A 13,929-nucleotide genomic window follows, 5' to 3' on the forward strand; every position below is an offset into this window, starting at 1 on the left:
CATAATATACAGCAGTTGACATGTGGGTAGTCGATGTATTTAGAGGTAGTCCTCCTTATTCATTTGTCAGTTTACTCTCTACATCGTACCTCTACCACTGGGAACAAAAAAAGTTTCAGAGCATGATGATACCACCGCCATGCGTGACAGTGGTACTGTGTTCTTAGGTTTGAAAGCTTCACCTTTGCGCCTCCAAACATATCTTTTGTCATTGTGGACAGATAGCTCAATCTTTTTCTCATCTGACCATAAAACCTGTCTCCTGAAGGCATTTGGTTTCTCTAAAAAGTTCTTTTGCAACTGCAAATTTCAGTTGAGCTTAAACATTTTGGAGCAGAGGCGTCTTTCTTGGATGAACCCCTTTTAGTTCCTTGGGTTGCTCATGAACATCCTAACCAAATCATCTAAGGATGACAGTTTGGGTAATCTTTCAGACCCTTGGAAAGTAGGGATGCATCAGAATAACATGTAGTAAAATACAGTTGTTTAAATTGATGAATCTGCAGCTGTTTGGAAAGGACCCATTAAGCTTCTGGAATAAACTTTCCAAAGCCCCAACTGACACCCTACTGAAAATTTGTGGACTACGCTTAAAAGCTTGTTCTGTTCCAACAAATCAACTATGTTAAATGAACTCTACCAGTTCTGTCAAGAAGAGTGGTCATATATCAGGTCAAAATTATGCGAGAAGCTTGTTGATGGCTGAAAAAAGGATCTAATCAAGGTGCGATTAGCCAAAGAACATTACCCATATATTAGCTAGGGCGTATTTTATACTCTTGACCCTGTGTGGATTAAACAAAATCCAAGTTCTTGTGTTTTCTAAAGTCAATAAAGCTGTACAATCATTCCACCCTGGAAAAAATAACAGCACAGAGGAATCATTAAAAGCCCTTCATACCCATGATGATTATATGTAAACTTCTAAACACAACTGTATCTAAAACACATGAACAGTGTCAGAAAGTCATTTGAAGAAATAAGAAAAACCCCCCAGCAAAGACCTGACACAGGACGATGATAAAATTTATTTATTGTCTAATTAATGTTTTTGAATATTATTGAGACTTTGAGTGATAGGTGGATCTCAACATAGGCAGTTGGCTAAATGATGTAACCTCAACAAATATGAGTCACCTGTCTTTGTGGTCTTGGTGGCTCCGGGAACTTTTAAATGCAGCTGTCAGACAAATAATATTCCTTTCTCTGTGATCAACTGAACATGTCATTTACAAGTCAATGAAATTAATAACAGTAGCAGGAAACAAGTATCTGTCTCTGTGAAATGTACTCATACAGTCTATTGATCCACCTTGCTAACTAAACTGGCAATCTGCTGACAACAAAACTTAAAAGTGGTCGGACCTGAACTTTCGTGTCCTGCCTAAAAGATGGGTGTGTACCTCCCTCTGCAGACTTCACTGTCACTTCCTTTTAAGTTGAAATGCCTTATTTTATTTTAAATGTCAAGAAGAAACAAAGGACACATTTGTTTAGCTGCAGGACTTATAGAAAAGTACTAATCACTGCGGCTTGGGGTAAAGAGAGTTGGGGTGGAGGATGCAATAAGAGTTTAGATGAAAAGGTACTGCACTCGCAGAGCTTAACAAATGAACACCTACGTGACCAGAAGATCTTATCTCTGGCTTTTTGTTATAATTGATAGTTCCACATTGCCCCTCCTTGGAATTTCCCAACATTATACAGGAGGGATTATGAGTTTAGACTGTTTTGTGTGTTATTTGATTGTTATTGTTAATAGCTTTATTTAACCAGGATACGTAATGCCGAGATTAAAAACCTTTTGTGCGCTGGCCAAGACGGAAAAGAAATTGACAACTTGAAACAAAATCACATTTAATAATACTCGCAAATGTCTAAACAAGGATATTCTCGCAACCTTGACTTGGTGCTCGTTCGTCTGGGAGATAGACGCAGAAATGAAGCCACACAATTAGCCACATCTAACAAAAGAAAAGGAAAGAGAAGGCAACTACTTCTATAGATCATGTACATGTACTTATGCTAACCTAACCGTCGCCATTTTTGTTTTTGCCAACTTCAACTGATCTGTTTAGATTTGTTTCCCTGAATTTGACTCAACAGCAAAACCCAAGACTTTGCACAGAGTTTTAGACAATTGTTGCCGACACGTACTGTAATTCAAACCTTCACGCTATCTCGAGTAAAATGTCAACATTTAAGAACTTTCATACTGGTAAAGGTTTTTGGCCTATAGGAATATAAACATTTACAGTCTTTGCTACATCACCTTTACATTCCCAGTTTTGTAATTTATAGTTGTTTAAAATATCAGATTAATTAAAGAAGGAAATGGGCAGTCAAAGAAAGGGAAAGTAAACGAGGAAATTATGAATGAATACTTATGGTGAAAATGAATTATTCGTGGTTCATTTTTTCCAAAAGCAGGATGAGCTTTCTGAAAGGCAAAGCGCCACAAACCACAGTCTGAAGGAAGCAAACACATGTCAGTCACACTGTGTGACTCACGTATTACTGTTAAAATACAGTCAGTGCACTACTGCTTACAAGGAGAATAACTATTTCTCAAGCTTCCTGCTAAACACACATTCTGTTGTCTTCTAGTCATTGAATATTTAGCACAACTATGAACCAGTTTCATTTTTCACCACTGTGATTAAAAATGAGCTAAAAAAAAAAGCCTCCTATCAGCAAGGAGGGAATCAGCTTAGACCATGTTGGTCACACACAGACTCTGTAAGCCTGTTATACTAACAGGGATTGAAATGGTCTGCATCCATTATGCACTTAATACCTCAGTGTTATGCACACGGATCTCTGTATGTTTCGAGAGACCACTTAAACCGAGATCATCCTCTGACTGTCACTGAGCATCACTTGGTCCCATAGAAATAAGATTCCCTGGAAGACCGAGTCGTCTGACGCAAACAGTGGTGTGATCTGATAAAACTGAAAGATGTGTCATCGGTGTTTGAACCCTCGGTCTGATGGGCCCTTAAGCAGTCTGCTTGCCTCTCTATTCATTAGTCAGTTTGCCAGATAAGATGAAACTAATATCTGTATGGCACACGGTAGCCAAGCAAGTAATTCAACAAGAGATCAGTGGTTTTTTTTTTTTTTTAAGTCTTGTCTGATCATGTTGTTTGCATTATATTCAGAACCCAAAAGAAAAAAAAGAGGACTGGGACACTAATGAAAATGTCATTTTAAAAAACAAACAAACTGAATGCTAGAGTCAGTGCTCGACAGTGACGGCCCGTTTGGTAGTTTTGACTCGTGAATCTCTCTCAGGTGACCAGTGACGTTTTTAAAAAGCTCTGTGGTCAGACATTTCTAATTGACCGACCTTTTTTTCCCCCTCTGTTTTTCCTGAAAGACCTGGAATGAATCAGAAAGGGGAAGTTTAAACGAACACTGACTTTGTTCCCCACATTTAGCACTGAAGCGAAAGCAAGGACACATCAGTTCCCCTGCTGCTGTACACTACATTAATGCCTAAGGACATACAACATTGTATAGCACATACATGAGAATCAACCTGAATACATTAAAACTACAGAGAAGTAACATTAGCCACAACTGACCTACAGTATTACACAGCACTCCCTAATCCTGATTATGTGGCAGTGTGTAAATGTATATGGGGGAGACTTATTAAGAACTAAAGATGCATCTTAGCTATCTCAGTTTCTTTAGAATAACTAATATTCCATTTTTAAAATTTTTTTTTTTAATATGCAGCTTCCATATTGAGAGTATAAAGTTTGCTTTTCTGTGCATTAGTTGATCTGGTGAAGTCAAGACAATCTCTGATGAGCGATTTTTTCTGCCAAAATGCAGATTACATGAATTCAACAAAGAGAATAATTTATGTTCATGACTTCCATTAATGTGTAATATTAGACAAATTCGGTTAAATTCAGATTTGTTTGGGGTTTTTTGTTTGCTTTTTTTTTTTAATCTTTTCCTCATTGCTTGATCATCATATCAGTTTCTCTTCACTGTCATTTCTCATTAACCGTCTTACACAACATGAAACAGGCCTCTTCTTTTGAACTGTCTAAATAAAACTGAGTAGCCTTTTGTTTCCTCCTTTTCCCTCTCACTGACACACAAAAAGTTCCTTTCTTGAACTGGTGAATGGTTTACAGATTAGCCACAAGGACAGATTATGTACCAAATTAAAAGAGAATAAACAACGTCATAACAGAGAGATAAGCAATCATATGAAGCTCAGTTCTAAATCTGTTCTTTAAAACTACACAGCAAGAAAATGTGACGACTTACTTTTTCCTTTCTTTCCTTTCTCTCTGTCTCTCTTTTTAGAAGTAAACAGAAGCAGTAAAATAAAAATGGATGCACCAGGATGACCAAAGGAAGAGCTTTAAGGCGTTTTCAACACTCAAAAGTGCGTCATCAGTGTGTAATCTGACATTTATTAAAAACATTTGTTCAGTTACAATTGCTTCAACGTTACACCGTTAGGCAGTCGGTCACCGAGTGAGGCGTCCCGCTAATATGGACCCGCTACCAGTGTCGGAAACATCAGTGTCGGTTTTCTGGATGAGCCTTTTAAAAACCGAACTTCACAGAGACACCAGAAGGCGATATTAGCGCGCGCGCGCGCACACACACACACACACACACACACACACACACACTAGAAAAATAGAGTGATTACCAATTGAATCCAATTGAGACTTTTTCATACAAAAAGAAGAAATAAAGAGAATCGCTATGCGCAATCAATGAAAGTCGAGACAAGCACAAAATTACAGCCTACGGTCTATGCTTCAACATGACTTTAGGCTATTTTGACAAAGAGTCCTGAAAAAAAAATTCTTCATGTTTTTTGCAAGAAAAACAACAATGTGCCATGGGTGAACATCTGATAGCAGCATCTGGATATTTTGCACTGTGGGTTGGATACTTATTAAGCAGAGTGGGCAGAGCAGCGGGCAGTTCAGCATCTACACATGGAGTATCGCTGTTTGGGAATTCAGCAGATCGTTCCTGTATTGTTCCAGCCAGTTTCTAAGCTCGGAAATCCGGTATCCCTCTGGACCCCTGCCCCCCTGGTACACCACTTTTTCATCGCTCACGATGTAAAGTCTCTCAAAGTAGGCTCCATACGCGGCGTTACATGAGTTGTCCATATTATCCACCACCACGTTGGTCTCCGGCACCTCAGTGAGCATCAGCTGAGCGGCTCTCAGTCTGTCCTCCAAACAGCGATGCTTGGGGATCTGATACGGCGCGTCCGAGCTCACCCAGCCGTCCGAGGGATGCGCCTCTTCGATATATACAACTAAAAAGTCCGCAATGTCTGCGTACTGACTCACGACGCGCTGAAACGCCGTCAGACGCGTCATGAATGGCGGTCAGGAGCAGCTGCCAAAGTTAAGAATGAGCGGTCTCTTCCCTTTCACGCAGTCCAGGATTCGCACCTGCTTCCGCTCCTGGACGAGCACCACCTCGGTGTTGGGCGCAGGGCGCCCAAGGTGCGCAGATTTGAGAAAGTCCAATTTCTGACCATGCCACACGGCCCTCAGGGACTCCAAGGTGAACATCTTGTTAGAGTCAGAGACGCACACCGGCGGGTCGTCAGGGCTCTCCTGCCTCTCTCCCATTTTCAGCAGCACTTGTTTCCTAATGCACAAGAAATCCAGGAGCCACAGCATAACTGCGGCCAGAAGGAACCGGGGCAGCAGCATCAGGCAGAGGGCTGCATGCTTCAGCGCCTTCGCCATTTGGACACCGCCGGAGTCGTCCATCATCTCTCCCCCAGCTGATAGGATGAGACTGTGCCGGCAAACGAGACAACTGGTATTTAGTCACCTTTACCCATTGGAGAAAACTATCTGACGCACGCAGGCACTCTTTTTATAGGTACAGCAGCGTTTGAATAATGAGGAGGGGGGGGGACACGCCTCCGGTACCCGCACCGCCCACTCACATGGTGGGGATTACCTCCCGTCAACTCTGGGCTTCAAAGATCCACAAAGACATGGGAAGCGCGAGAGGAAGATATATTGAGAGGTTGAATGTTGATAACACATAACAGTTCTCTATCTTTTGGGGTTTGTTTTGTTTATTTATTTATTTTTTCTTTTTTGTACTTTATTGGGCATGTAGACTTCGTACGGTTAGTTCAGAAAGTAGGCAAAACATTTGATTCACTTCATGCTTCAGCGGCCTCTACGGCCACTAGACGGCGCTGGATTCATACAGACCATCTAGGCTGGATGAGTCATTCGCTTCGTCTAGGGCCCCTCAACATATTGTTAGTTAAAGGAGGCAGCATAAACCTGCCATCACCAGTTTCAAAATTGAAGTGCGTGTGTCTGTGCCCGTGATCATGGCAAAACATGATCCCAAAGACAAACTGAAGGAGGAAATAATCACTGTGCTGTTTTGAGCAACATTTGGGCAGTGCTGTGTAGGTGAGATTAAAATGAAGGTTCGTCTATGGGAGCTATGAACAGTGAGTAGGCCATGCTGAGCTGGGCTTTGGGGTTATTGTAAGATAAAATTCTGTTATTTTGTCAGCAACTTTTTGTTCCTGACTGTCTGGTCTAGTAAAAGATGATTAAACTAGAAAATGAAACGTGGAATTTACTGTATTGTCATTCTTAAGTTCCTCCTATTTACGATGATTACACAGAAAAAAGAAATGTGGAATTACTGTATTCTCATGCTTAAGTTTCTCCTATTCTGTATGATACAAAAAGGCCAAAGCAAATCATGTTGCCTCACCATGAAATTTCCTCCTCATCTCGGGCGTTGATGACATGGCATCCATGTGACTGCTTGGATCGGTTTCTCTGATGCCATAACACTCCCAGCATGTGTCCAACCTTCTTTCCCACCCCTGAGTCTGTCCCCTGAGTCTTTCTTTCCTCCTCCTACCTTTTTCATTCTACCCCATGGCTTGTTTCACTGTGTTGGCTGTGTCATACACCGGCTGTAAAAACAGATAGGAATATACAGTTTCTTGTCACCTACAGAAATTCTACTATGCTGTTCACTATTTATCATCACCCATATACAGTTACAATGTTGGATGATCATTTTAAACATAATATGACCATTCCCCCCCCCCCCAACATTGGCTTCTTTTTACTGGCTCCCTGTTAAATCCAGAATAGAAATCAAAATCATTCTCTTCAAATATGGGTATCAAATAACCAGGCTGCATCTTATCTTAAAGATCTAATAGTACCGTGTCACCCTGTGAGGTAGCTTGACCAAAGTGGCTGAAGAAGGGCAGGAGACAAATGCTGTCCAGTGCAGCAAGTGATTTATTCACCATCTTGGTGATAATTTTTATTTTTATTTTTTTTAACCCCCCCCAACTCAACTCCAAAGTTAACCCAGTTGTTACGTTCCCCCCGAAGGGGTCTAGGCATATGAGTGAGGGGACCAGTAACAAATGAGTCCGGAATCAGAATGAAAAGGAAAACAGACAGAGTTGTTCTGTATTAATAGAACTTTATTACGAAATGGTACAGGTGGATTACAAACGACATTAACATGAACTTAAAGGGCCGGCAACGCCGTCTTACCAACAACGCCAAAGAAACAAAGAAAACGCTCGCAGCCACGAAAGGCAGGAAGACTACCAAACAAACACAATAAAAAAGGCGGCACTTCCCACACTTCCTACCCTACTCCCCACCACGGGGAGACACTCTCAGGGCCCACAAGCCCGTCTGCTCACTGGTCAGAAAGAGGCTGTCTGTCCAACATCTAGCACCGAAACGCGTAGAGCCACCGAGGAAAAAAGCCACCCTGCTCACAGCTCATCCCCAGTTTAAATAGCCTCAGAGGATGATTGCTGACTGAGTCAGGTGGCAAACGAGGCTAATCATCAGCAGCTGTGTCCTGGGGAGAGAGGAGAGTGAGAGAGACAGAGAGGGGTAGGAGTGGCAAGAGGGGTGGAGGCGGGGAGAGTGGGCAAACACCCCACCCACACACTCCCACAGCCTCACAGAACGTAACATCCCCCCCCCCCCCCTTACATTGAAGCCCTACCAAAACAACAACAACAACAACAACAACAACAACAACACCCTATTGCGAGCTGCGTGAGAGTGCATCAGCCACTATCATCAGATTGTAATCCTGGGCCAGGAGTGCCCAGCGCATCAGTCGCTGGTTGTGATTGTACATCCGGTTCAGAAAAACAAGGGGGTTGTGGTCTGTGAACACGGTCACCGGGGAAGCGCTGGAGCCCACATACACTTCAAAGTGCTGCAGAGCTAGAAGCAGAGCTAAGGCTTCCTTCTCTATGGTAGAGTAGTTCAGTTGATGGGGTTTGAACTTTGCAGAGAAATAACAGACCGGATGGCACACACCTTCCTCATCATCCTGCAGCAGGACTGCCCCGGCTCCGGTGGCACTGGCATCGACCTCTAGCTTAAAGGGGCGAGAGAAGTTTGGAGCTGCCAATACAGGGGTGCTGCACAGAAGAGATTTTGCCGACTCAAAGGCATGCTGGCATTCAACTGACCATTCAAAAGGCACCTTTGGGCTACACAGTTTGGTTAGCGGGGTCACGACCACAGAAAAGTTCTTACAGAAACACCGGTAATATCCGGTCATCCCTAGGAACCGCCTTAGTTCCCGTCTGGTGGCTGGACTCGGGTAGTCCAGGATTGCAGCAACCTTCGCCTCCACTGGGCGGACCTGCCCAAACCCCACCTGCTTACCTAGGTAAGTGACGGTTGCCTTACCAAACTCACACTTAGCGAGATTGAGGGTCAACGAGGCCTCGGCTAGCCGCTGAAACACTGTCCTCAGAAGGGACATATGATCTGCCCATGTGTCTGTGTATAGCACCACGTCATCTAGATACACATTGCACTGGGGCACATCTCCCAACACCAACTGCATCAGTCGTTGAAAAGTAGCTGGGGCATTTTTCATGCCAAAGGCCATTACTGTGTATTGCATGAAGTGGTCAGGGGTGACAAATGCAGAAATCTCTGAAGCTCTGGGAGTGAGAGGCACCTGCCAGTAGCTTTTAAGGAGATCGAGTTTGGTGATGAATTTGGCAGGGCCGATGCTGTCAATGCAGTCTTCCATACGAGGAAGCGGAAAAGAGTCAGAGACCGTTACAGCGTTTACCTTCCGATAATCTGTGCAGAAACGGGGTGTGCCATCAGACTTAGGTGTTAGTAGACATGGGGAGCTCCAGGGGCTACAACTAGGTTGTGCCAAGCCGTTTTCTACTAAGTACTCAACTTCTTCTTTCATGACCTCACGTTTGGCGAAGGGGCAACGATATGCATGCTGCTTGATTGGGACTGCGTCTCCAACGTCAATGTCATGCTCACAAACGTGGGTACGCGAGGGTACGTCACTAAAAAGAGACAGGTAGGAGTGCAGCAAGTCAAGTACCTCTTTACACTGGGACGGAGGAAGGTGAGATAGGTTGGCCTCGGCCTTAGCTAAAAAAACAGAATTTGACAACCGCCCACATTGCTGTCCCTCAGAAAGGGTACCCAGATCATCATCACCCTTAACTTCAACACTTAGCAGGGCAACAGGGACTGAACCGGGGACAGCCGTCCCAGCAGTGTCTGATGATTCTGTCATGCTGGTGTCTCTGGTATGGTATGGTTTCAACATGTTGACATGGCATAGGCGAGTCTTCCTTCTGCGTTCTGGGGTGTTGAGAATATAGTTGGTGTCAGACACTTTTTTCACTATCACATAGGGGCCTGAGAAACGAGCCATGAGGGCAGAACTGGGCACGGGCAACAACACAAGAACTTTGTCCCCAGGCTGGAACTGTCTTTCCTCTGCTTTTTGATCACATCGTTTTTTTCATGTTTGCCTGGGATACACAGAGAGCCTCTTTTGCTAACAAAGTAGCCCGTTGCCACCTGTCCTTGCATGTTTTTACAAACTCCACCACAGTAGTTTTAGGCACACAACCACTGAGAAAACTCTCCTTCAGCACCTTTAGCGGACCCCGCACGTCATGTCCAAACACCAGGGTAGCTGGGCTGAACCCCAAAGACTCCTGCTTCGCATCACGTATAGCGAACAATACAAAAGGGACCCCTTCATCCCAGCTTTTTCCGGTGTCGTGGCAATACTTACTCAACATCGCCTTGAGAGTTTGATGCCACCACTCCAGTGCACCTTGTGACTCTGGGTGATAAGCACTAGACACAGAATGAGAAACTCCAAAGGACCGTAGAGTCCGATTAAAATCCCTGGACATGAAATTGGTACCCTGATCTGTCTGCACGGTTTTCGGGAGGCCAAAGGTGGTAAAGAATTTGACTAGTGCTTTGGTAATGCTTGCTGTCGTGATTTTCCGCAGAGGAATCGCCTCTGGGTATCGAGTGGACACACACATTATGGTTAACAAGAACTGATTCCCTGCCCGCGTCTTTGGTAAGGGGCCAACACAGTCTACCAGGATATGCTCAAAAGGTTCACCGACAGCAGGGATAGGACGTAGGGGGGCGGGGGGCACCGCCTGGTTCGGTTTACCCACAAGCTGGCAAGTGTGACAGGTGTTACAAAACTGCACTACATCTGCTTTCATTGCCGGCCAAAAGAAATGCTGCAGTATACGGTCATATGTTTTAGTGACACCCAAATGACCTGACCATGCGTGATCATGTGCTAACTGCAGCACATGCCACCGCAGACTGGTCGGAACCACCAACTGCCGCACTACGCTCCAGTCTTCTCCAGGCCTTGGGGTCCACTTGCGCATCAATAAACCTTCCCAAACGAAAAATGTCTGCCTCTTGCTCCCCTCACCTCCCTTATCCTGAGCTGCTGCGGTAAAACACTGAACTAATGAAGGGTCTTCTTTCTGAGCCTTCACAAGTGCTTCCCGGGTGAGCAGAAAAGGAGCTCCAGACACAGGAGCTGGCTCAACCACACTGTGAGCTAACTCTAAGGCTCCATTATCTCCCTCATCGGTGCAGGGCATCACATCCTTCTCTAGAATAGAGCCGATCACTGATTCTGACAAATCAACCCCCCCCACCTTGTTGCTGGGCACGTGAACGAGTCAGAACGCTCACCGGGAACACATCCGGGTGCTGCAGGCTGAGGGCATCTAACACAGGCTCTATAACAGGATTGTTGGTCACCTCAGGGGTAGGGTAAACTTTCCCACCCGCGATATCATTTCCCATTATAAAATCCACCCCATTAATCGGGAGAGAAGGCCGCACACCCACTGAGAAGAAACCACTCACCAGCTCACTCTGTACCCAGATACGATGGAGGGGAGCAGGCACAAAACTCATCCCAACACCTCTTACAATGATGCTAGAGTCACAGTCAGACTTCTCATTAAATTCAAGCACACTAGCTAGTATGAGGGACTGTGAGCCACCAGTATCACGCAGAATGGTCACTTCACGCTTATCCTCGGTCTTACCAGAAAGCGAAACTATCCCCTTAAAAATGAAGGGCTTAAAACACTCATCCGGGGTCTCAGGGGAAGGGGGCCTACTGACAGGAGGCATGGTTTTAATCAGCCCAACCCCTTTTGGTTTACGTGAAGACGAGACTGATTGTTTCCGTCTGTAAGCTTCACAATCTGCGATCAGGTGGCCAGACTTAAAACAGAAAAAACACTTTCGGTCTGCCTTGGGACGAAACACAAGTACCTCACTCTTTGGGTGCTGTGCAACTGGTACCTCGCTAGCCTTCACTGGGGCATCGCGCCGGTCATACCTACTGACACTGGTTTTATGGACGAGCGCGAACTCATCAGCCAGCGTCGCAGCCTGCTGTAGCGAGGAAACCTTCTGTTCATTAATATATACCGCGATGCGCTCAGCAATGCAGTTCTTAAATTCCTCTATGAGCATTAGTTCCCGGATCGAAGCCAGGTCAGTGGCTTTGCAGGCCGCACACCACCGATCGAAAAGAACACCTTTTTCCCTGGCAAAATCAAGATAGGACTGATCCTGACCTCTTCTCAACCCCCGGAAACGCTGCCTATAGGCTTCTGGGACCAGCTCATAGGCCAGCAGGATAGCCCTTTTCAGCTTGTCATAGTCCAAGCTGTCCTCAGCTGACAACGAGGAACAAACTTCTTGAGCCTTACCCGCCAGCTTACATTGGAGCAAAATGGCCCATGAATCCCGTGGCCAGTGCAAGGCCGTGGCTATTCGTTCAAACGACTCGAAGTAGCTGTCGACCTCAGTGTCACGGAACATCGGAACCAGATGACTGTTTTTCCCTACGTCAAACGGGGTGTCCGCCTGACGAATGGAGGCGGTCGGAGGAAGGGAAACCTGCCGGAGTTCCAGCTGTCGCAACCTCACAGCTGTCTCTGCCTCCACCTCCACCTTCCTCAATTCGACCTCTCTGGCTCTAGCAAGCTCTGCGTCTAAACGCCTAAGCTCCAGCTCTTTCTTTAGCTGGAACTCCCTCTCACGGTCCTCCTTTTCTAACTGGAGACGAGCCAGGCGTACACGGAGCTTAGCATCCTGCTTCGAGCCTTCACTTGATTCAATGGAGAGGGGTTCGAAGCGAGGCAATGTCATGGGTTTGTCCTCAGGCAGCCCCTGATCAACAGGTGTCGACACCAATGGACCTACAGCTTGAGCTGACGCCTGCGGAACAGGCTGAGACGCTGCCCCATGCTCAAGTGGACTGGCAGATACTGGCAAGGCCACTATCCCTTTCTCCACCAAGCCAGACACAAGAGCAGCTTTCAGCTCAGCCTTACGCGGAGCTGTGGAAACAGAAATGCTATAACCTGATGCCACCTCATGCAAATCCCTCTTCCTACAGGCGTCCAGTTGGACAAGCGAGGGGTTTTTCTTAAACACGGCAATATCAAAGGTAGCCATCAACTCTAAAAACAAAAAACTACCTGAGGCTAACAATAACAACAAAGCAGCACCACCTCCAATACACAAATGAGAAAACAGGCGGGAAAAGTGTGGCCAGAGGTTAACCAATAAATAAAAGTACCGCCGACCCTCTCCCCAGACCTGCCTACTAAAATCTTAGCCTAGTTAGCTTCTGGAGTGTACCAGGCTCGAGGCAACTTTAAAGGCTAAGCATCAAGTGCACAAAGCACCGACAAGCCTACCCCCGACAGGGAACTAATCCCCACCCGGGATTACTCCGAAAATAATAAAGGAAAAATAAAAAATGAGTGCCTGAAGGAGGAGCTTACGCTCAGCTAGACACTCCCCTTTTGCTAACTGGAGAGGGAGCGCAGCCGATACCATACAACTAACCAGGCCACCGGCAAACAACTCACAAAAACTCTATTTTCCTTCCATTCATATCCCGGACGAGCCCCCACATTGTTACGTTCCCCCCGAAGGGGTCTAGGCATATGAGTGAGGGGACCAGTAACAAATGAGTCCGGAATCAGAATGAAAAGGAAAACAGACAGAGTTGTTCTGTATTAATAGAACTTTATTACGAAATGGTACAGGTGGATTACAAACGACATTAACATTAACTTAAAGGGCCGGCAACGCCGTCTTACCAACAACGCCAAAGAAACAAAGAAAACGCTCGCAGCCACGAAAGGCAGGAAGACTACCAAACAAACACAATAAAAAAGGCGGCACTTCCCACACTTCCTACCCTACTCCCCACCACGGGGAGACACTCTCAGGGCCCACAAGCCCGTCTGCTCACTGGTCAGAAAGAGGCTGTCTGTCCAACATCTAGCACCGAAACACATAGAGCCACCGAGGAAAAAAGCCACCCTGCTCACAGCTCATCCCCAGTTTAAATAGCCTCAGAGGATGATTGCTGACTGGAGTCAGGTGGCAAACGAGGCTAATCAGCAGCAGCTGTGTCCTGGGGAGAGAGGAGAGTGAGAGAGACAGAGAGGGGTAGGAGTGGCAAGAGGGGTGGAGGTGGGGAGAGTGGGCAAAGACCCCACCCACACACTCCCACAGCCTCACAGAA

At 45.7% G+C, this 13,929-nt stretch overlaps 1 protein-coding gene and 1 long non-coding RNA gene across 2 annotated transcripts in view; both read right to left on the reverse strand.

Moving 5' to 3' along the window:
• Positions 1 to 13,929, reverse strand: part of LOC309688706 — a 37,189-nt gene that overhangs the window by 12,854 nt on the left and 10,406 nt on the right. The window lies entirely within an intron of this gene.
• On the reverse strand, positions 4,420 to 5,892 carry LOC309689463 (thyroxine 5-deiodinase-like). Its single transcript, XM_082505879.1, has one exon. It carries the CDS (start codon positions 5,778 to 5,780, stop codon positions 4,974 to 4,976), a length of 807 nt encoding a protein of 268 aa, XP_082362005.1. The 5' UTR covers positions 5,781 to 5,892; the 3' UTR covers positions 4,420 to 4,973.

This window comes from Aulonocara stuartgranti (genome assembly GCF_965226115.1).
Source record: "Aulonocara stuartgranti genome assembly, chromosome: 15".
Taxonomy (NCBI): domain Eukaryota; kingdom Metazoa; phylum Chordata; class Actinopteri; order Cichliformes; family Cichlidae; genus Aulonocara; species Aulonocara stuartgranti.